Below are 21,599 nucleotides of genomic sequence, written 5' to 3' on the forward strand. Positions count from 1 at the left end.
GCCAGAAAATACGGTAGACATTTTGGTAGCTATGCTGAATAGAGAGCCTGAAATGACACAGATCCATACAAATTGAGGAGATTTTCCCTTAGGGAATCAGAGTTCCAGTCATAAATGTTTCCATCTTACTTGGGGAAAGGGGAAAGAAAGTTGCTTTTGCAAAATCAGTTGCATGGGTTTAGCATTTGATTCAAGCTATAATTAATTGACATTATTAATACTGAATACTATTAATATTTGCTAACAAATACATTATTCTGTATGTATTTGCTATATTGCACAAGAAATGCTGGCATTGCCCAGCATTAAGAAAGATAAAGAGAAAAATGCATCTGCTCTAAGGATGGAGACTTACTCACTTACCACTTTATTAGTCACTTTTTTATTTTAAAAAACCCTTTCATTTGGAAGAGTGCAAATGTTGAAACAGTTATTCAACATATTTTTAAAGTTCTTTTAAGAAAAGAAGATGAATTGCATTACTGTCAGCCTTCAATTAATATATAGCAATGTTGGCACAAAGCTTTTTCTGTTTGCTTCAATTTCTGTAGTCTTGCATCGGTTTCCACTAAACAGAAAATTTTGGTGCCTTCAATTTTATCTTGTGCTTGTCACTGTAGATCTGTATAAACTTCTGTCTTTGTCTTTAATGTGGCTCATAGATGTGAGAGATACATATATGTATATGTATATATGTATATAATGCTTATTATGTTTGCTTTGTCCTGACTTGAGAAATCAAAGCACATTCTTGTGACCGGAACTATTAGTAAAAATTATGTTTTTCTGTTACTTTTGCTAATGTGTTATGTTTCCAAGTTTAAAAAAGATTAATAAAATGTTAATGATTAGTTGCAATTTCTGTCCATCTAAGAACAGTTCAGCAGGGACTAAGTACTTAAAAATAGACTAAGAAATTATTTTTAGCATTTAATTTAATGTATTGTTTTAGTAAGTGCCTTTTAAGTGTAATTGTTTTGTGAATTAAAAGAAAACCCTGCAGATTTGCTGCAAAATTAATTCCATTTTATTTGGTCAGGCTTACTCCTAAGAAAATTATATTAAAATGTTTGTTTCCTTCTGTAAGAATATTAATTTGTAGTGCTTAGCAATTTGACTTACAATAATTTTTTTGTCCCACCGGTTTACTTTAGAATTTACTTTTAAGTACTTATAGGGTGGTGCAATGCTACAATACTAATAGGTTTTCTTAGGAGTAAGTCCCACTGGACAAAATAGGATTTTCTTTTCCATGAAACAAGTCTAGTTGTAGTAATATTAGTAGTGAACATTGTAGGTGTTTATTTTCAGGTGCTTTGTTTAATTGAATTTCCCATTTTGAGCCAAGTATCTGAAACTGTCTTTAATTTCTCCTGTAAAATATTATGTCAGTAATTCCCCACCCCACCCCCTTCCATTCAATCATGTCCGGTTCTCTGAGACTGCCTGGACAGGTCCCTGAAATTTTATTAGTAAGGTTTTTTTAGAGGTGGTTTGCCATTGCCTCTTTCCTAGGGCTGAGAGAAAGTGAGTAGCTCAAGGTCTCCCCGGTGGTTTTGTGCCTAGAGCAGAACTTGAACTCACAGTCTCCACAGTTTTTAACCTTGTCTTAACCACTAAATGTCAGCAATAATTTCCTTTAAATAATGCTAAGATATTTTGGACATTAGCTGCAGAAAATTCAGATGAAATATGAAATGTCCACATAGTATTAGTAAATTAGTTTATTAGTGTATGACACATGCAGTAAATAATATTCAGTTTCAGAATCAGTGAATAGAAACTGATTACAAATGCAAAAAAAGCATTATTACCAGCTAACCTTCCTATAGCTTACTTTGTTTTGGAAATTTGACTTATTTTCAGACTGGAGACTGGGGTGAACCATCGATTACATTGAGGCCTCCTAATGAAGCTACAGGATCAACACCAGTACAATACTGGCAGCATCATCCAGAGAAACTCATTTTCCAGTCATGTGATTACAAAGCATTTGTAAGTTAATCAAACAGAATGTTTCCATTCAAACAACTGAAAATTGCTTAACTTAGGGAAGGCAATTGGATTGTCGTCAAGGTGGCTAATTATTTTCTCTCCCTAATATAAACAGTAGCAGTGAATAGGTAATACACATTACCTAGTAATGTATGTCCTCATATTACAACCATTTGTTTAGTGATCGTTCGAAGTTTTAGTGGCACTGAAAAAAGTGAAAAAGTGACTTACGACCTTTTTTCACAGTTAAACCACTGCAGCATCTCCATGGTCAATTGATTAGAATTTGGACAAACAGCAAATGGCATGTACTGTATTTTTTGGAGAATAAGACGCACCTTTCCCCCCCCCTCCCAAAAGAGGGTGAAAATCTGGGTGTGTTTATACACTGAATACAGCATTTTTGGCCTACTGAAACCCTGCCCCCTTTGCAAAAATGGAAGTCCAGAGGCTTTGGGAGGCTTGCAAAATGCTCCTGGGGGCGAAGGAGGGCAAAAACGAGCAAAAAATGGCCCATTTTTTGCTCGTTTTTGCTCTCCCGCAGCTCCTAGGAGGACTCTACAAGCCTCCCAGAGCTCTGCACCCCCCCCTTTTTTTTTTTTTTGCAAAAAAACGAGGTGTGCAGAGGGTTTGGGAGGCCTGCAGAGTGCAAAAACTTTTTAAAAAAATTTACCTCTTCAAAATCATGATCTTATACTTCGGTGCATCTTATAGTCTGAAAAATATGGTATTTATGATGGTTGTGGTGTCCCAGGATTATATGATCACATTTTGCAATCTTCTGATTAGCAACAACAATGAGGAAATCAGATTCCAGTTAAGAACCATGTTGCTAATCTAACAACTACAATGATTCGCTTTAACAACTGTGGCAAGAAAGGTCGTAAAAGAGGCAAAACTCACTTAACAACTGTCTTGCTTAGCAATAAAAGATTTGGGCTCAATTGTGGTTATAAGTCAAAGACCCCCTATATTGCTTGTATGATTAAAATGATTTCAACAAGATATTCCAGTGTTATGAACATTCAGCGTTCTAGAATTATAAAATTCTAAATGTATATGTCCCAACATGACTGAAAAGGATATTTTGGGGTTGGTTAACTAGCCAAATCAAAGTGAAGAGATAGCTATTTAAGGAAGGAGAACAAAAGTGGGGAACAAAACTAGTTGAAAATGAGGCAAGGAAAAGAGCCAGGGGAGAGAAAGACAGCTTGCTCAAATATTACAAAAAAGTTGAAATTTTACCGTTTCAGATCCATTTACCAGTTAGTTAGTTCGTCAGAATATTTGGAGAACAACATGATTATGATCATCATGAGCTGCAGTGGTACAGGGGTTAGAATGCAGTACTGCAGGCTACTTCTGCTGAAGGCTGGCTCGTGGTTGACTCAGCCTTCCATCCTTCTGAAGTTGGTAAAATGAGGACCCAAATTGTTGGGGGAAATAGGCTGATTCTGTAAACCGCTTAGAGCTGTAAAGCACTGTAAAGTGGTATATAAGTCTAAATGTTATTGCTATTATTCAGTACAAAAAATGGAATAGCAAATCTGCTTCAAAACTTAAATTATTAACACTGTTCTTAACTAAAGAAAACAAATTATTTGTGTATCCTTTAAGTATTTAGGTTCTATGCTGGTAAAAGAATTAAGAGGTACAGAATCTACACAAGATGCCTGTGCAAAGATGAGGGTGAGTAAACCATTACTCTTCCAAATGATTACAGGAGACAAATCTATAATTTGAAAAGGTTACATCATCATCATCATCATCATCATCATCATCATCATCATCATTAAATCTACATCCCACCTTTAGTTTGTACAATTCACATTGGTGTAAATAATGATTATTATTATTATTTATTCCAAGGAGATAATGATACCCATATCCCCCTATTTTCCTCATAACAATATCCCAATATGAAATGAATTGGGCTGAGAAACAGTGACTATCCCAAAGTTAACTAGGTAGCTTTCATTCATAAGGGAGGACTAGAACTTATTATATGCTAGTTTCTAGCTCAGTACTTTAGCAACTACATCAGTAGCTCTCTTATACTTAGGCTTCACTTAATTATTTTTTGTAGATTAAACAAGATATGCTAAATATGGTATCAAAGCCACCAGATCCATCTTATCCATCCAGGTTGGCAACACTGGCATTGGAGATAAGGATGGGTAGTTAGGCTGTAGATGGATGGTGGTGGGTACTTTAGTTCAGGTGCTAAAGTGATGACAGAAACATTTAAATGAACTATGGATTTCTATCTAGTCCGTGATCATTCAGGTAAAATAAGCCAGTGACTCATCCCAACATAAGTTGCTGAACATTTACTCCAGATGAGCTGCTGCCTGAAAGATAACATCTCTCATTACCATCCAGGTGTGGCCATTGGATGGTGGAAAGATAGTTTCTAAAGATATTAAGCATGAATGAGATATGTGAGGAAAGTTCAGCAAGAGGAAAGTACCTTAAGAAAGTCATACTTTCCCTTCAACCTTGAACTCAAACTTGAGAGATGGAATATCATCATTTCAAGAGTACATCCCCCACACTGAGGATGCTGATCGATAGGCTGCTTCATTATCTCATCTTCCTTGGGCAGTCCAGAATTGAATATTTTATTATCTTATTCAACATGCCAATGGGCATGATCTTCTTTTCCCTTTAATAATGCACCAAACATATTATCCCAAGAGAAGTCTGACCTGCTTAGGTCCACCAAAGAAAATTCTGTATTCGAAGCATAGCACTGGCTTCTGGACATCTAAGCTTTTCTTCTTGGATGAACTTTTCCAATATATGATTCACTTCCACAGCCAGGAGCTTTTCTGTCAGGGGAAATTGTAATTACTAATGGTGTTCTCCTTCAGCCTTTGCTCACACATGCTGGTAAGCACGAATGCTTGCATAACATTTAAGAGTTTCAACTAATGATTCAAGAATGAAGTTAGGCTCGGCTATGTTAGCTGAAATTCTGTCAGCCTCTGCTTTGCTACTTGCTTTTGGCTGCCATTGAAATGGGGAGGGGGGCATGGTATTTGGGTGGGGAAGTATTCAGTACAGGAGTGATTGTAAAAAGGGAGTTGTTCTCACCATCTACTGCGCATGCTGCAGATAGTGGATTTGCCGCCAAGGTCAACTGTCCGGCATACCAATTTGATGAAGCTTTTTGAAAATGTCTCTCACATGACATCTGAGGAATGTGCGGATTGGACTATGGGATGGGGTTACCAGGGGGCGGGAATTGGGTCACATATTGATATCTATGATTACATGCGTTTTTGCCTCAGATCTTGCTTTGCCTAGCTGCTATCTACTCATGACCAGTAAAAGTACTCTTAATTCTGCAAAATTGAGTTTCTTTCTTGGTTACTGAGGGAGGCTGCCATGACATTAAGCAAGATCTCAGTTTCGTGCTCATCCCAGAGTAACTCTTTCCGAGGGGAGTGCAACAAAATCCCAAACCCCTGAAGAATGTCCCACCCAGGCAGCGACCAGGAAGACGACATGGGAGTGGCTGCATCCTCGTGCCCTTTGGAAACGGAGTGAATGGCCGGACTACACTTGGAAGAACGATCCGTTCGCCCCAGATGGACGTTGGGAATGGGATAGAAGTATGACCCTGAGGAAACTCTGGCTGGAGTTATCACAAGGAGACAGAGGTGACCAGCATCTGCCTGGCAGGAGGTAGATGAAGAGATGATGTTCCAGGCTATGAAGCTCTTTGAAGAGGCTTGGGAGAGGCGATGCTTCCGTGAGAGTGGTCCTGAAAGAGAAGCGGATCTCCCAGAAACAGAGGAGAGAACTGCAGAGGGCCTGTTCTGCCCGAGAGGAGCCGGGGGGGGGGGCAGACCGTGGAACTGATCAGGATGACCCAGCCCCGACCCCAGCAGCAGCAGCTGCCAGAGCCATCCTAAGAGGGGGAGCAGCAGCTTTATTTTCTAATGCCCCCCAGAGACGCCGGATGGCTAAAGTTCCTCCATTTGGTGTGAAATTTGGTGGGGAATCTAAGGATTTAGGCTTTTTCCTGGTTCATGTATGGAATTACATGCAACAGTTCGGTGAAGATCTTCCAACAGAAGAGGCCAAGGTAAGAATGGTTACGATGGCATTAGAAAATAAAGCTGCTGCTTGGATGGTTGCCCTGCATAATGCTGACTCCCCGTACTGAGAGACTATAATAGATTTATGGCCGCCCTGAGGAAACGCTTTGATGATCCACTCACGGAGCAAAAAGCAAGAACTAGATTTAAAACCCTTACCCAGGGGAATAGGCTAGTTGCTGAATATATACAAGAATTTCGTGAATTGTCTGTTTTCATGCGGGGTTGGTCCGAAGAGGTTTTGATGGACGGGTTTATGGACGGTTTAAATAAAGATATATACCAGAACTGTGTAAACGGTGGTGGTGGTGGTGGTGGTGGTGGTGATTGCAGCCCTGGTATGAATTGGCAGCGGATGTGGAAATTGATTCAGCCTGAGACAAGTACCGTGAAGACAGTGAGAAAGAGAAGGCTACCCCTCCCAAACACAAGGAGCTCCAAAAGGAGGGAAAAGTAGGTCTACAAGCAAGCCCCGGCCAATCATCTGTTTCCGTTGCGGGAAGGAGGGGCACCGAGCAGCAAACTGCCGCACCAAGATGGGCCCAAAACTTTCTGCCGGGCGGAAGAAAACGCCAGATAAACAGCCTGGGAAGAGGAGGGAGACTGCCATGAAAGGGGTGGAGCCTAGTGTGCAGTTCTGCCCTGGTCCAGGGGAAGAGGAACCACCCTCCTCATCGGAGGAAAGTGAAACCAAATCTGATGATGGACGTCTGGTAAGTTCCCGATCGGGCCCCATGACCCCAGTAGAACTTAAAGTGCCCTCTACTGGAGCAGAAGAAAAAATGCTGGTCCTTTTAGATTCGGGTTGCACATGTTGCATCGTTAGCCCTGAAGTGGTGGAAAAACTGGGCCTAAAACTGAGAACTTTAAAAGTCCCAATTGCTTTTTGCCAGCTGGATGGCTCAATAGCTGAAGGGAGCCCTGCCCATTTTGTAACTGAAGCAATAGATATGTGGATGGGAATTCACCAAGAGACAATAAGTTTTATTGTCGCACCGGGAATGGACTGGCCTCTTATATTGGGCTTACCCTGGTTACGTAAATGGAACCCACACATCAATTGGAGGAAAGGGTGGTTACATATCCGAACTGCTACAGCCCCTGAGGGAGAGGCTCCCAAACTTGCTAATGCTGAATCTAACCTAGCAGCCGCAGGGCAAGAGAAAATTGAGGGGGAAGAGAAAATTCCAAAAGAATATTGGGACCTAAGAGATGTTTTCAGTGAGAAATCCTCTGATAAATTGCCCTCTCACTGTACCACAGATTGCAGCATTGATATCCTCCCGGGGGTAAAACTTCCTAATCCCAGATCTATTCGATGAACCCTCATGAAATGGATGAATTACGGAAGTTTATTGACAAAAATTTGCAAAGGGGGTTTATTGAACTTGCTAGGCCCCGAGTGGCTGCTCCAGTGTTGTTTAGAGAAAAGAAAGATGGTTCCTTTTGTCTCTGTGTTAATTACAAGAACCTTAATGCTGTGTGTATACAGAATGTCTACCCCCTCCCTCTGATGAAGGATATGTTGGCCCAATTGGGTAAAGGAAAAATTTTCACGAAATTGGACCTAAGAGAAGCCTATTACAGAGTCAGAATTAAAGGGGGAGATGAATGGAAAACTGCTTTCAACTGCCCGCTTGGTAGTTTGCAACTCCGAGTACTCCCATTTGGCCTACAGTGGGCACCAGCAGTTTTCATGCAACTAATAAATGAAGTTTTACATGATCACCTGTACAAGGGCGTGATGTTCTATCTTGATGACATCCTTATTTACATGGAAACACGTGAAGAACATGTGAAATTGGTGCGCTCAGTACTCAAGAAACTCCGGGCTGCGGAACTATACACCAAACTGTCTAAATGTGAATTTCATCAGGAAAAAATTGATTACCTTGGTTATCGCATCTCCCACGATGGCATCAAGATGGACCCAGCAAAGGTCCAGTCTGTCACTGAATGGGCGCTACTCCGCACCCTCAAACAATTACAAGGTTTTTTAGGATTTGCGAATTTTTATCGTTAATTTATTCCCTTGTCGCCAGCATTGCCCTACCCATTACAAATCTACTAAAGTCTAAAGGGGAGGCCAAACCCAAACCGGGGAAGCCATTAAAGTGGACTATGGAATGTCAAGCCACATTTGAAAAACTGAAGCGACACTTTGCAGCTGAACCCGTTTTAAAACACCCAGACATGGATTCACCGTTTATCATCCAAGCTGACGCTAGTGATGTGGCAGTGGGAGCAGTGTTACTGCAAACAAACACTGATGGGCGCCTGCAGTCTTGCGCTTATACTTCTCGAAAACTAACAGAGACAGAGAGACGATGGGCTATATGGGAAAAGGAGACTTTTGCTGTCAGGTAGGCTTTGATGACCTGGCAACATTTCCTTGAGGGGCTAAACACCCTTTTGAAATATGAACTGATCACAAAAATTTGGAGGCGTTGAAGACCCCTCAAAGGCTATCTCCTAAACAAATGCGGTGTGCGCAACATTTCAACTGGTTCAATTTCACCCTGAAGTACATCCCGGGAGGGAAGAACTTTATGACTGATGCTTTATCCAGACTCCCACAATACAACAGCTCAAAGCTAAGCGTGTTCACCTAGTCATCCCAGCGAAGAGTCTTGCTGCCCCGATGGTTACCAGAAGCCAAAGCAACTCTAATTTTGAGGTCACAACAGACCTCATCTGCAAACTCAAGGAAGGCCTTGAATCCGATGACTGGTTTAAAGGACATTCAAATGAATGTACCATGAAAGATGGTCTAACTTGGATAGGGGCTAAATTATATGTTCCTGAGAGCATGAAAACTTTTGTTCTACAGTGAACCCATGATTCGCGAATGGCAGGCCACTTTGGTTTTGTAAAGACTCTGCATCTCATTAAAAGACAATTTTGGTGGCCTTCGTTGAAAAAAGACATTGAGTCCTATGTGGCCAGTTGCCCCATATGTGCTGCCGCAAAGCGCCCACCAGGAAAATCCCAGGGCCTGCTCCAAGTTGTGGCCTGTCCTGAAGCCCCATGGAAGGAGATATCAATGGATTTCATTGTTGGATTACCAGAAAGTCAAGGAAATACCGTGATTTGGGTAATCACGGGCCTGTTTTCCAAACAAGTTCACTTTGTGCCTTGTTCCAAGATCCCGTCAGCTAAATCATTGGCTAAATTATTTATTACACATGTATACCCTCTCAATGGCATTCCAGAACGCATAATTTCGGATTGGGGGATCCAGTTCACCTCCCTCTTCTGGAAGGAATTTTTAAAGTTGATTGGCTCCGCCCAGGGGCTAAGCTCCGCCCACCATCCTCACACTAACGGGGCTTGTGAACGGACTAATTCTGTTTTGGAACAGTACCTCCAGCGTTTTATTAATTATCAGCAGGATAATTGGACCAACAACTCTGTACACAGCAGCACCGGTTTCACCCCTTTTAGAATAGTGTTTGGCCAGGATTTTGTATCTATTCCAGAATTACCCTGAGAAAAACCACAAATTTTGTCCCTCTCCGAGTGGAGTGACCAGCTCCAACAAATCTGGCCCATGACCTGCAAAACATTGGAAGCTGCTCATCGGGCACAGAAGAAACAAGCCGACAAGAAGAGGGTGAAACAAAGGGAGTACAAAATTGGGGATTGAGTGCTTTGGCCACCAAGTTTCTCCTATCCACGCAAAAGTCGAAGAAACTAGGACCTAAATATGTGGGTCCGTTTCCTATTGTGAAGATCATTAATCCTGTTTCTGTGCAATTGGAACTACCTAAGCATCTTAACCATATTTACCCGGTGTTTCATGTAAACCTTTTGAAACCAGAACACACTTCCTCTTTCCGGGCACCATACCTACACTACCTGCCCCTCTTCTCATTGAAGGAGAGCAACATTTTGAGATTAAGGAAATTTTGGACTCCAGGAAACGTAGGAATCGAATTCAATATCTAGTCTCCTGGAAACATTTTCGCCGCCTCCCAAGCTGAATGGGTTGATAAGTCCCATGTTAGGGTTCCTAGACTTTTGCGTAAATTCTACTCTGCCTACCCCGATAAGCCCTGACCCAAATTGACCTATACATTTCTAAATTGTCTTGTTCCTGTTTTTCTTTTTGTGTGTTTGTTTTTCCTGCAGGGATGACTTCCTTTCCAGACGGAGGGCTGGATGTCAGCCTCTGCTTTGCTACTTGCTTTCGGCTGCCATTGAAACGGGGAGGGGGGGGCATGGTATTTGGGTAGGGAAGTATTCAGTACAGGAGTGATTGTAAAAAGGGAGTTGTTCTCACCATCTACTGCGCATGCTGCAGATAGTGGATTTGCCGCCAAGGCCAACTATCCAGCATACCAATTTGATGATGCTTTTTGAAGATGTCTCCCACATGACACCTGAGGGATGTGCAGATTGGACTATGGGATGGGGTTACCAGGGGGAGGGAGTTGGGTCACATATTGATATCTATGATTACGCGTGCTTTTGCCTCAGATTTTGCTTTGCCTAGCTGCTATCTACTCATGACCAGTAAAAGTACTCTTAATTCTGCAAAATGGAGTTGAGTGGCTTCTTTCTTGGTTACTGAGGGAGGCTGCCGTGACAAGTTCTGGTTCAGAAGTATCTGGGGTGAGATAAATTGTTGTGCTTGCATAATAACATAATTTTCTTGACCTGATGAATGATTGTTTACTCATTGTTCAGGTAGCTATTTTGTAATGCCTTAATTAGGTAGATTATAAATATTTTAAACAATAAACAACTTTCTCCCAATGCAATTATTATATAATCTTATCTATATAAAACTATCTATAATGCTTTTCCTACAGGTTTCCACGATTCTTTGTTGTTTTTTATAAAATTATCAGTAGTAATATTTTGCTTTTTTTTTAAATGCAAAGAAAGATTCTGGGTGTGTTGTATTCCATTAAATATGTAACCTAGAAAACTGACCAGGGGTCATGGAATTTTTTAGACCAGTGGCGTCAAACTTGCATCATCAAGTGACGCCTCACAAATTTCCCTCTTCGCTAAACCGAGGTGGGCGTGGCCAGTGTGTAATGCATCTGGCCCGCGAGCCGCGAGTTTGACAGCCCTGTGTTAGATTAATTTTCTTTCATGGGTGAGGTCCATCCAGAGAGAGTGAAGCCCATTCTTGAAGATTGTTTCTGAATGGTGGCGCCATGAAAATGGTCTTTTTTAACAGTAAAAGTGACACAAAGCATAAATCTGAAATGCCCATCTTTTCCTCAGGTATATGTGATTTTATAATAATAGGTAAAGACTGATATAAATGACAATGGAGAACCCTCCCTGTCAGACTTTACACCAAAAGGCTTCTTAGAAATTTCACTATCAGGTGTTTATTCTGCAAAAATAAATCTATTTAAAGGCATGAATAATATTATAACAGAGTTGGAAGAGACCTTGGAGGTCTTCTAGTGCAATCTCCTGCTCAAGTAGGAAACCCTACACCATTTCATACAAATGGTTGTCTGAATCTCTTCTTAAATGCTTTTTATTTATGATACAGGTATCATAAATCATTAAATGGCAAATAATTGCATTCTGCCAGATGTCCAAGCAAAAAATAAATCAATTAATTTCAAAATAGTAAGCTTTGCAGACCTAGAAATCAAATATTTTAACATAAGCACCAAAATGGAATATGTTAATTCAGTTATAACTGTTACTTTCTTGTTCAAATATTCCTGCTGTTAACTGTTACAGAATGAGGGCAACTGCATTCAGTTCTCTGTTATCTTCTTGCCTGAAAGGAGACCTCCTCCATGCACACTTTTAAATAAATTAAGACAGAGCCTTTTTCCCTCTAGCATCTGGTGGGTAACTTCAACTATTTTCTTATAGCTACAACAGATAATAGGTGCAGTGCTTCAGATGCAAAGAAAACAAGCGCTTTGAATGAACAGACGTTCAAAAGTAGTACCTGGATGCAGTTCCTGAAAGCAGCCCTTTTTGGGGGGAATTGTATGGCTGCCTTTCATATCTGCCACATAATCACAACAAAAGATACTAGGTTGCAGATACTACCACAATACTTGTCTGTTTGCTCTGAAACATTTTCTGTCTTTTGAATGAAGCACTGCACAACCATAGCAGGTAATGTATTATTTATCTTGGCAAGAAGGAAGGAAATAACAGAGTTCCCCAATCATTTTTATCTTTGTTTTTAATTTCAGAAGTCTACCGAACAAATGAAGAAAGTTCCTACTATTGTTCTATCTGTCTCTTACAAAGGAGTAAAATTTATTGATGCAACAAATAAGGTAGGTATCATTTCTTATTTCATTTGAAGTGGTTGCAAATAGCTTCTCTCCATCCCTTTCAAAAACAAATGATTCTCATTTACATTTTGAAAATGATCAGGTTTATTCTAGGTGAAGCTTTGATAAGCTATGATGCTTTCATCAGATGCATGAAATCAGCCTGAGTTACAAAGATACTGTTATATCAATATTAATGAGAGAATGTATTCTCTCATAGACAGTGAATTTCGTATTAAAGGTAGAATAATGTAAATATTTGTGTCATTCAATATAAAATCAAAATCAAAATATTCAAGACAATCCAAAACTACTTGCTGTCCCTGACATTTCCTTGCTAGTATATTTTTCAAATCTACCCACAATCATTGTGCACGACAGTACATTCTATCATAGGACTTTAGTAGAGGACTTTTTAAAAGAGAAACTATCTAACTTACACACACACACACACACACACACCCCAATGCAGCGAAAACTACAGATTTCCCAAAGAATCCTAATTAGTCATGAAATAAGTTGAAATGGACATAAGTAAATGGCATCAGCCATGCTTTATTTCATAGTCCAAACACTTTGCTTTTTATGTATGATTGAACATACCATAAAACAATTGAAAATGGTCAGTACCAATTATTATGTCAACACCCTTTTCATTTGTTTTATTTTTGGGGGTTTATATTCCCCTTTGTGGTTTAGCTGTCTAATTAAAATCACAGGGTAGGATTCTCATTGTTATAAGAATAAGCTATCAGGCAAAAGCAAAGATATTCATATTTAGTTAACAAACCATATTGATGATTTTTGTCAAGTTTTAACCTAAAACAATAGTGGTCTATTCACAAGTTGACTAATGTTGCAGCAGTTTGGCTTAAGATAAACATTTGGCTTTGTCCATTTTATGTATATTTGATCAGTGAATATTGTTTCATCCAAGTGATAATTTTACTGTCCAATACTATTTCTTTTTTAATACATACTATCCGGGCCAGCTTCAAAATAAGATGCATAAGGTATTGAAATTTCATGAACCTGCTTGTGTCTATGTCTGTTTCCTTGAAATAATCACAATTTTTACATACATTTCCAACTTAAGTACAAACGGAGCTTATTGGGGCTCTTTAATTGTTCCTTTGATAATTAAATATCTTATATAATCTTAGGTTTTTAGGAGTCTTCATTGTAATTTCAAAGAAAGTAAATCATCTATTCTATATAAAATTCATGACACCTCTGGGAATCTGAGAAACGGGGAAGAGTGGCATGATTATAGCAGTAATCCAATAGATATAGAGAAGAAGGATAAATGGTGCATGCCTTGGTCCACAGTTCATTGCTAACTAGTGTGCTGTATATTTTCTTTTAACATGGCTTTGATTGCATTTTCCACTTTATGTTCTTTTATGATCAAACTGGCATTAGAAACTAGCCGTTGCACCCCAAAGGCCCTCCAGAACAGCAGAAACTATTGGGAAATGGCAGTCCCTAAGAACTCCTTTTGCTCATACATAGGTGTAGGCCACCATCTCAAATTCCTTTTGAGACTATGCATGTGCATTGCTCTGTTGCAACATTGGAAACAACAGATGATTAACTATGTGGCATTAATGAAAGGACAATTATTTTCTCCGCTTTTTAGTAAAAGGAGACTGCATATTTTATTCATTTATTTAACTTGCTTTAGTTCTCCTTTTTGAAGATCTTATTGAGGTTTCTTATAATATAATATAAAGTACATGAAACTGAAAATAAAGATTAAATAATAGGAGAAAAGGGAGGGACAGAATAAAAAGAAGAGAAAAAAGACACATCTGATTTTTCCCAGTACAGTAAAATGATCACTATATTTACAGCCTCAGTGTTTTGTTATTACAAGCCATTTCTGTACTACACAATTATTTAATCTTTAAATTTAAGTCTATTTTTTCCCATTTTGAGCATAAAAACCAGAGGCAATTTCCCAAAGTTCTTGAGAATCAAGCAAATCAGGAAATTACCTCTTAACTTGCTTTGGTTCTAAAGAGTGCTAGGTAGTATATAACAATAAAAACACAAGGAAAAGGAAAAAAAGACTGCATTTACTGTTCTAAATCATAGTCTAGTTATTTTTTATTTATATTGAACCAAAACTAGATTTATGATTTCCATGCTTTTAGGAGGAAGAGGGGATTTGAACTAAAGAATTCAAATTTTAACAGATCTTTCAGTGAAATAGAACTAAGTTGGAAATGTACATTAAAAATGACAAGGCTTATTAAGCTATTCCAGTTTCTGGTTTTGGCACAAATACTTCTTCTAATTTTAATTCCTTTCTGAGAATATTGAAGACTTTTTCTTAACAGCATTGCTAATGCTGTTTAGGCAACATTTATGGTTTCATTTGCAGAAATATATTATAATCAGTGTAAACATAATAACAATCCATAGTGTTTTAATCCAACAGTTTTGAAAGTAGCAATAGAAGGAATAAAAAAACCCTGAAATATTGTTTTGCCAACAGCAGCGTAGAATCAAATAATTTTAATCAAAATGTTAGTTTAAAGAATTTTAAAAATTAAAGCTTATTAATGTGATTGTGATTTTTTTTGTAGGCAAAATGTATGTAGAATAATAGTTGCTTAGCTTTAATGAAATAAATGCATATTTTATGAAAAATATTCATAAAATGGATATAATAAAGGTATATATCTTTTTGTAATGTTAAAGACTGGAGTGGTTATGCAGATCCTTTGATGCCAGATTCAGTTTTATTTACATTGGTTTATATTTTCTAATGCATCTAGAGTCCTATTGGATTGAGGTGGTATATAAATTTCATGAATAAAATAATAAAATAAATAAACCATCTAGAGTCCTATTGGATTGAGGTGGTATATAGATTTCATGAATAAAGTAATAAAATAAATAAATATTTATGTTACAGTAATCTGTATAGTAACTGTTCGAATCCCTAATGCCACGTAATGGAGTAAGCTCCCATTACTTGTCCCAGCTTCTGCCAACCTAGCAGTTCGAATGCATGTAAAAATCCAAGTAGAAAAAATAGGAACCACCTTTGGTGGGAAGGTAACAGTGTTTCGTGCACCTTCGGCGTTTAATAATGCCGGCCACATGACCGTGGTCCATGACCACGTCTTTGGACAGTGCTGGCTCTTTGGCTTTGAAACGGAGATGAGCACCGCCCCCTAGAGTCGGGAACGACTAGCACATATGTGCGAGGGGAACCTTTACCTTTAATCTGGATAGTATCACTCAGTTTATATGGTTCAACAAATTGTCTTCACACTCCTGTTAAATATTTATGTCTGGCACCATAAATTAACTTCTATAGCATTTTATATATTCCATTTACTAATTCCTAAATTTAAAAAAGAAAGCCTAAAGAAAGATTTTGTATCATTTACTCTGATAACAGAATATATTTATGAACTAATACATTTTGTCTTTTTATCTAATAGAGGAATTAAATATTAAACTACACTAAACTAGTACATGAATTCTATTTGCATATTAACAACCAGTAACAAATCTGTAAAATAATGCTGTTTTTTCTTGTACCATCAGTAATCTAAATTATCTACCACATCCTTTCTATTCTCAGTATCATTAGAACAGGTTAAAACCTGTTCAGTAACTAACATGCAAAAAACCCCTTTTTAAATAGATATTTCTACAACATCTTACTCTTTTTAAAGATATTTTGATTTTCAATATCAGTTGAGAGGGAAATAACGATTTAATGAATTCAGCCATAAAATCAAATGTTTAGAAGCACAGAACAACAAAGGAAACAACACATTTTGCTTATTGCTGAATTTAAATACAGCTACATCGCTTGCTTATCATTTTATTTGTATTAGTAACAATGTAAAATCTGAATATTATAAAATATTGGGAACTAGATTGGAATGTTAAATATATACAACTATTTCTTTTCTTTACATTTAGAATATTATTGCTGAACATGAGATTCGTAACATTTCCTGTGCGGCACAAGACCCCGAAGACCTCTCAACATTTGCTTATATTACAAAAGACTTGAAGACAAATCACCATTATTGTCATGTGTTCACAGCCTTTGATGTGGTTGGTCTATCATTTTTTTTCTATGTGATAGCTAACAAACCTGACATTTCCTGTATAATTTCTGTTATGAAGAAGGCTGCTGTAGAACAGTTCTGGTACCGATGAGTAAATCGCATAATAACCACTATTTAAAATTTAATATAAATGCTTCATATCACTGTGATGTTATAATTAAGTTCCTTTTTAAAAAGTAATATATTGCAGCTATCCCATGAAAGCAAGAGGCGAATGAAAAGTTAGGGAGTTTAAACAAACACCTACATTTTCACAATGGCCATCTAGATGCCCATGGAAAGTTCAAAGTATGAAGTGAACATAATGTTTTCCCAATAACTAATGTTGTATAAAGCATACTGTTTATGATAATTAAAAATAACGTTCAATCAACATCTAGTGAGCCATATGTACCATTAATCCCCCTTGAAGCAAATACAGACATTGCTATATATTGAGACAGCAGATTCCATAGCAGAGTGAGGTATTTTGTCATGAATCATGCAGCAATTTTGTCATGAATTGCACAACTGCAATTACAGTCCTGTATGTGCACCTAGAGCAGGGGTGTCAAAATCAATTTCATTTGAGGGTTGGGAGAGCATGGCCAGCTCAATGTCACTCATGTCGGGGGCACCTTGGTTGCCCAAGCATTCTGCCAGTGAAAATGGAGCTTGCGGCCCTCCTAAATCCTGTTTTTGCTGGCAGAGACACCACCAACCGGCCCTTCACTGTTCCCAGGGCAGGACCCGGGCTAGATCTAAGCACCCCATGGACCGGATCCAGCCCGCGGTCCTTGACACCCCTGACCTAGAGGGTTAGACAACAGAGAGAAGGCTTTAAAGCAATTGCACTGAGTCCTTTATAATATATGGAACTTGTTATATCTTTGAGGTAGTCTAAAGAAGAAGCACTACCAGGACCATCAGCATTATCTTTATTGTAAGGTTACATAAAACAAAAACTTGCAAGTCTGAAAGTATTTTTCTCTTCATTTGTTTTTAATCTCTGGAAAACTAGGGTGGACTCCATTTGAAATGCTTCCCTGATTTTCATCCAGTTACAGACTGAGCTGTCTCTAATCAGACTGTTGCCTAGGCTATGGGTTTTCCTCAGTGGTGGGTTTCAAAATTTTTTAGAACCTCTTCTGTAGGTGTGGCCTGCTTTGTGGGACTGGCTTGCCAGCCATGTGACTGAGTGGGTGTGGCCAACTGGTAAAATGTGGTGAAACTCACTTAACAACGCTCTTGCTTAGCAACCAAAATGTTGGCTCGGAAACTCTGGCATTCAAAGCATGCAAGCCTTAAAGCTATCAAGTTACGAGACCCTTGCATCCCTAACCCTTTAGAAAAAAAACCCCAGGGGTGTTCAAACTTAACAGCTTTAAGACTTGTGGACTTCAACTCCCAGAATTCCTTCTCTCACTCTTCATCTTGATGATGTGTGGACGGGCGGGGGCAGGGAGCTGGAACCGGTTCTAAATGGCACTGTAGATTTGTGGAACCTCTTCTATAGAAGAGGTTAGAACTGGCAGGAACCCACCCCTGGTTTTCCTCCTGTCTCCCAAGGTCTTTTCCACATACCACCACAATGCTTCTATACTTTAACTAATGGGTTCAAAATGTGCTGCTCCAAATGAAGTGCATATCACTAGTCTGTGTACAGAGCCTCCATCCTCTCAAAGAAAATTGAATATATAAAACTTGAAATTTGAAAACTTGAAAACATGATTAGGGGAACCATGTGTGTTCTGTATAGGGAAGGTGGAAATACCTGAGCTGCATACAATCTTCTGGTACTTCAACACTTTACATAGATGGTGTTTGCTAATCATAACAAATGGACAAACTTCAGATTTTCCCTCCCTTTAAAAATTGTAATTGTAAGGATGGGGGCCTTATGATGGTGAACAATCTCATTCTTAATCATAAATGCAGGTTTTCCAGGTCAAAGTTTTTCAGGTAAATTTAGCAGTTTCACAATTGTACGATACTTGCTCCACAGGTGTTCATTCAAAAAAAAAAATATCAAAAAGCAACAGCAGCAGGGATTTCTGGTTCCAATGTCTGGAATGGGTAGAAGTAATCAGCTAGAGAAGCTACAGAAAAATCAGAGACAAGTAACTCTTGTTCTTCTTTAGCACCCATGTGGACAAACTATGAACTTCCCGCAGGCCAAAGGCCGCTTCACATGTGCCCTCTCTCGATCCTGGCATTTCAGTTATTACCCTGGGTAATGGGTATTCTTGAAAGGGACATGTGCTGGTAATCCCCACCTCAGGCCTGAATCTCACACAACAATAAATGTATGGCATTGTTATGAAGAAACTATTTCAGGTAAGAAGAAGATTGCCAAGAAGAATATTCCAATAATACTACAAGGATGAAGAAGGATTTAAGATAATGCAGAAACTTTTGTAAAAGAACACACATCATTTTTGTTTCTGAAAAGCTAATAAAATAACGGGATGAAGAAAAATCATCTGAAAGAAGCCTACATCAAGAATCCTATGTAAGTATATTGACTGATATTTGCTAGGTTATTTTAATTAATATTTGATTTGACTAAGCAGTGGTCCCAGCATTTATCATGAAAAATGAGAAATTAATTAGATTGTATAAAGTTAAGTCTTAATCCAAAGTTTTCTTCTGGCTAGCAATAGCATGGATTCCTTTGCTACATTTGACCTTAGACTTGAGCAAAGAGATTATATAAAAGCCTCATACTCAAACAGTTATCTGGTATAGATCTGTGATGTGCAGTGTTTTCTTGATGTAAAACATAAAAACAAAGCTTGCTTACTGAAGCTTTTGTTTTTGTTTTTAAAAAAAATAATCATTCTAATGGAAGGAAGAAGCAGATAAAAATATTAATCCCTTTGCTTTATTGCAGGAACTTGGTAACACAAGTAATAATTTGCGAAATCTTGAACTTCAAAGATTAATCACCAGATGTACTATCCATGGATGTACTATCCATTTTAAGTTCATGTCAAGATGGGCAATTGACGTTTATTGAAAAAATGTTAAAAGAAGAGCAAGGAAAAATAGACAAGACAATGGCTAAAACTATATTTGCAGGAAGTGTGCCTCCTGTTGTGACAGGAAACCATTTTCCGGAAGGAACATTATGACCTAATTTGCCCATCATATGAAGCACCATTTCTATTGTTCTGTTGCTTATTTTACTGCTCAATGTTTGTTTCTAATATTCCAATAAATTTTTTCTCTACGTATTGAAACTTTTAGTTCATTTCTATGTAATGGTTGAAAGTTAGTAAAATAGCCAAATGCAATATTCTTCAGACCAAATAATGTACCGCAATGTTAATGCATATTAGGGAAATTTAGGCAAATGTGCATAGAAAAAAAATCAGTTTTATTTCTTTCTGGAAAATCCACATCTCTGTTTATCCTTCCTTATGTATCTTAAAAATGACCCAGAATCATGCCAAAATGAATAAAATTAAGCTTTGTGGTTGTGTTTTGTTTTTGTGAATGTCTGTGTATGTGCATGCATGCATGTGTATATGGAGCTTAAGGACGCCAAAAAATGAACTATTCCTATTCCCAGGCATACTGCCATCCCAAGTAACAAAAGTAAGCCAAAAATGTCAGTCACATCTGTTCTAATGTTAGTATGCTGTCAATCCCTATGTTGGTCTGGTATTATTGGATTAGGGAAGGGTTGCTGGATTTATTAAGGTGATGCTTATTTGAGTCTTCTGTATACTTAGAAATATGTACTAACGTGATGTTATGAACATGAGAAAGTTTTGTTGAAGACAAAACATAAAATAGATCTTGTACAAAGGTTTTTTTTTTGCCTAGTAATTGTGTTAAGACAACATGGTCATTTGTTTTCCCATATATTAATAGTAGGCTGAATATCAGGATACATATCTTGAGAATTCAAATTTATATTTTAATATTTTAGAAATCTATTTCCATTAGGCATAGCCAGTGCTATAAACTCTCAATAATGAAAAAAGATGAAAGCATTATAAAATATTGCATTAAAGTCTTCCTGAGTAGTTATGTTGGAAAAATGTAATTAAATATAGGCAGAATATTTGCAGGACAAGTGTGCCATGAACTTCAGGTTCCTCAAAATACATTTTTCCAATAAATATTTAAAAATAGACAAGGAATATTTGCACACCTTTCTTTATTATGAACTATTGCTCCCCATAATAAAAGAGGGTAGGCATATCTGCCTGTCTGTTTTAGCTGTGAATCTCCTACAACAAAATCTGAGCATATGAGGAATAATTTCAAAGCTCCAGTTTTACAAATAATATTTTATGTAATTTTTGCCATCTTAATATTCAGATAGCTCCTCTCTCTTTCCTCTATGCTTTAGTCATTAACTGAAATTTTAAAAGTAATCAGGCTTTGTCTGAAGCTCTTAGAACTCATTATCCAGATAAATACAACCGAACAGGCCATTGGGTCTGCCCATCACAGCATGATACCAGCTATTTTTTCTTATGTACTTCTATGCCACAGTCCCCAATCCGCAGCCCGCCCCACTGGCTCTGTGCCGGGCTGCAACCCTTTCAGAAGCGGGCTGCGGAAGATGTGGGCAAGTGTGTAAGCTGCATTTGTGAAAGCAGTGCACAGGCACATAAAATGATCCCCTCTCCCTTTTCATTCCGCTGCTACCATTGCTAGTCTGCCAAGACGCAAAGATTGGGGAACACTGTTCTGTGCAACAACTCATACTTTTAGAATCTTTGTGGTTAGAAATGGATATTTATGGGTATATGTTGAAGAGACTTTGCTGACTACTACAATTTACATATGATTCTGTACAAGTGAAATAATCCAACTGAGGATTTTAATGTGTAGGCAGAATATCTTGAACAAGATTTTCATGCTTGTGCTTGCCTAAATAGACAGTTATATAATATTTTTGAAATTTTTGAAAAAACATATTTTGATGATTCGGTTTGAGAAAAACTTAACAAGAAAACATAATGTAACACATATAAAGATAGGGCTGGATTTAATTGGGCTCACTGACATTTAAAAGCATGAGTTTTTTGGGGGCACAGGATAAGGAAGAAGCTGTCTATAGCTGCTGCTACTTCTCTGATTAGGTTATGGTTAGGTTAGAAGGGGAACCTGCAACCTCTCAGACCTCCTTG

The 21,599-nt window shown here is 38.1% G+C and overlaps 1 protein-coding gene across 16 annotated transcripts in view; it reads left to right on the forward strand.

Moving 5' to 3' along the window:
* Positions 1 to 21,599, forward strand: part of ANKS1B (ankyrin repeat and sterile alpha motif domain containing 1B) — a 303,824-nt gene that overhangs the window by 275,497 nt on the left and 6,728 nt on the right. For all 16 annotated transcript variants that reach the window (XM_032221361.1, XM_032221357.1, XM_032221359.1 and 13 more), the window contains 4 exons: positions 1,867 to 1,995; positions 3,613 to 3,684; positions 12,287 to 12,373; positions 16,319 to 16,456. In XM_032221361.1, the coding sequence (XP_032077252.1) occupies positions 1,867 to 1,995; positions 3,613 to 3,684; positions 12,287 to 12,373; positions 16,319 to 16,456 (426 nt within the window). The remainder of the gene's footprint in view (positions 1 to 1,866; positions 1,996 to 3,612; positions 3,685 to 12,286; positions 12,374 to 16,318; positions 16,457 to 21,599) is intronic.

The sequence above is a fragment of the Thamnophis elegans genome, chromosome 7, assembly GCF_009769535.1.
Source record: "Thamnophis elegans isolate rThaEle1 chromosome 7, rThaEle1.pri, whole genome shotgun sequence".
Taxonomy (NCBI): domain Eukaryota; kingdom Metazoa; phylum Chordata; class Lepidosauria; order Squamata; family Colubridae; genus Thamnophis; species Thamnophis elegans.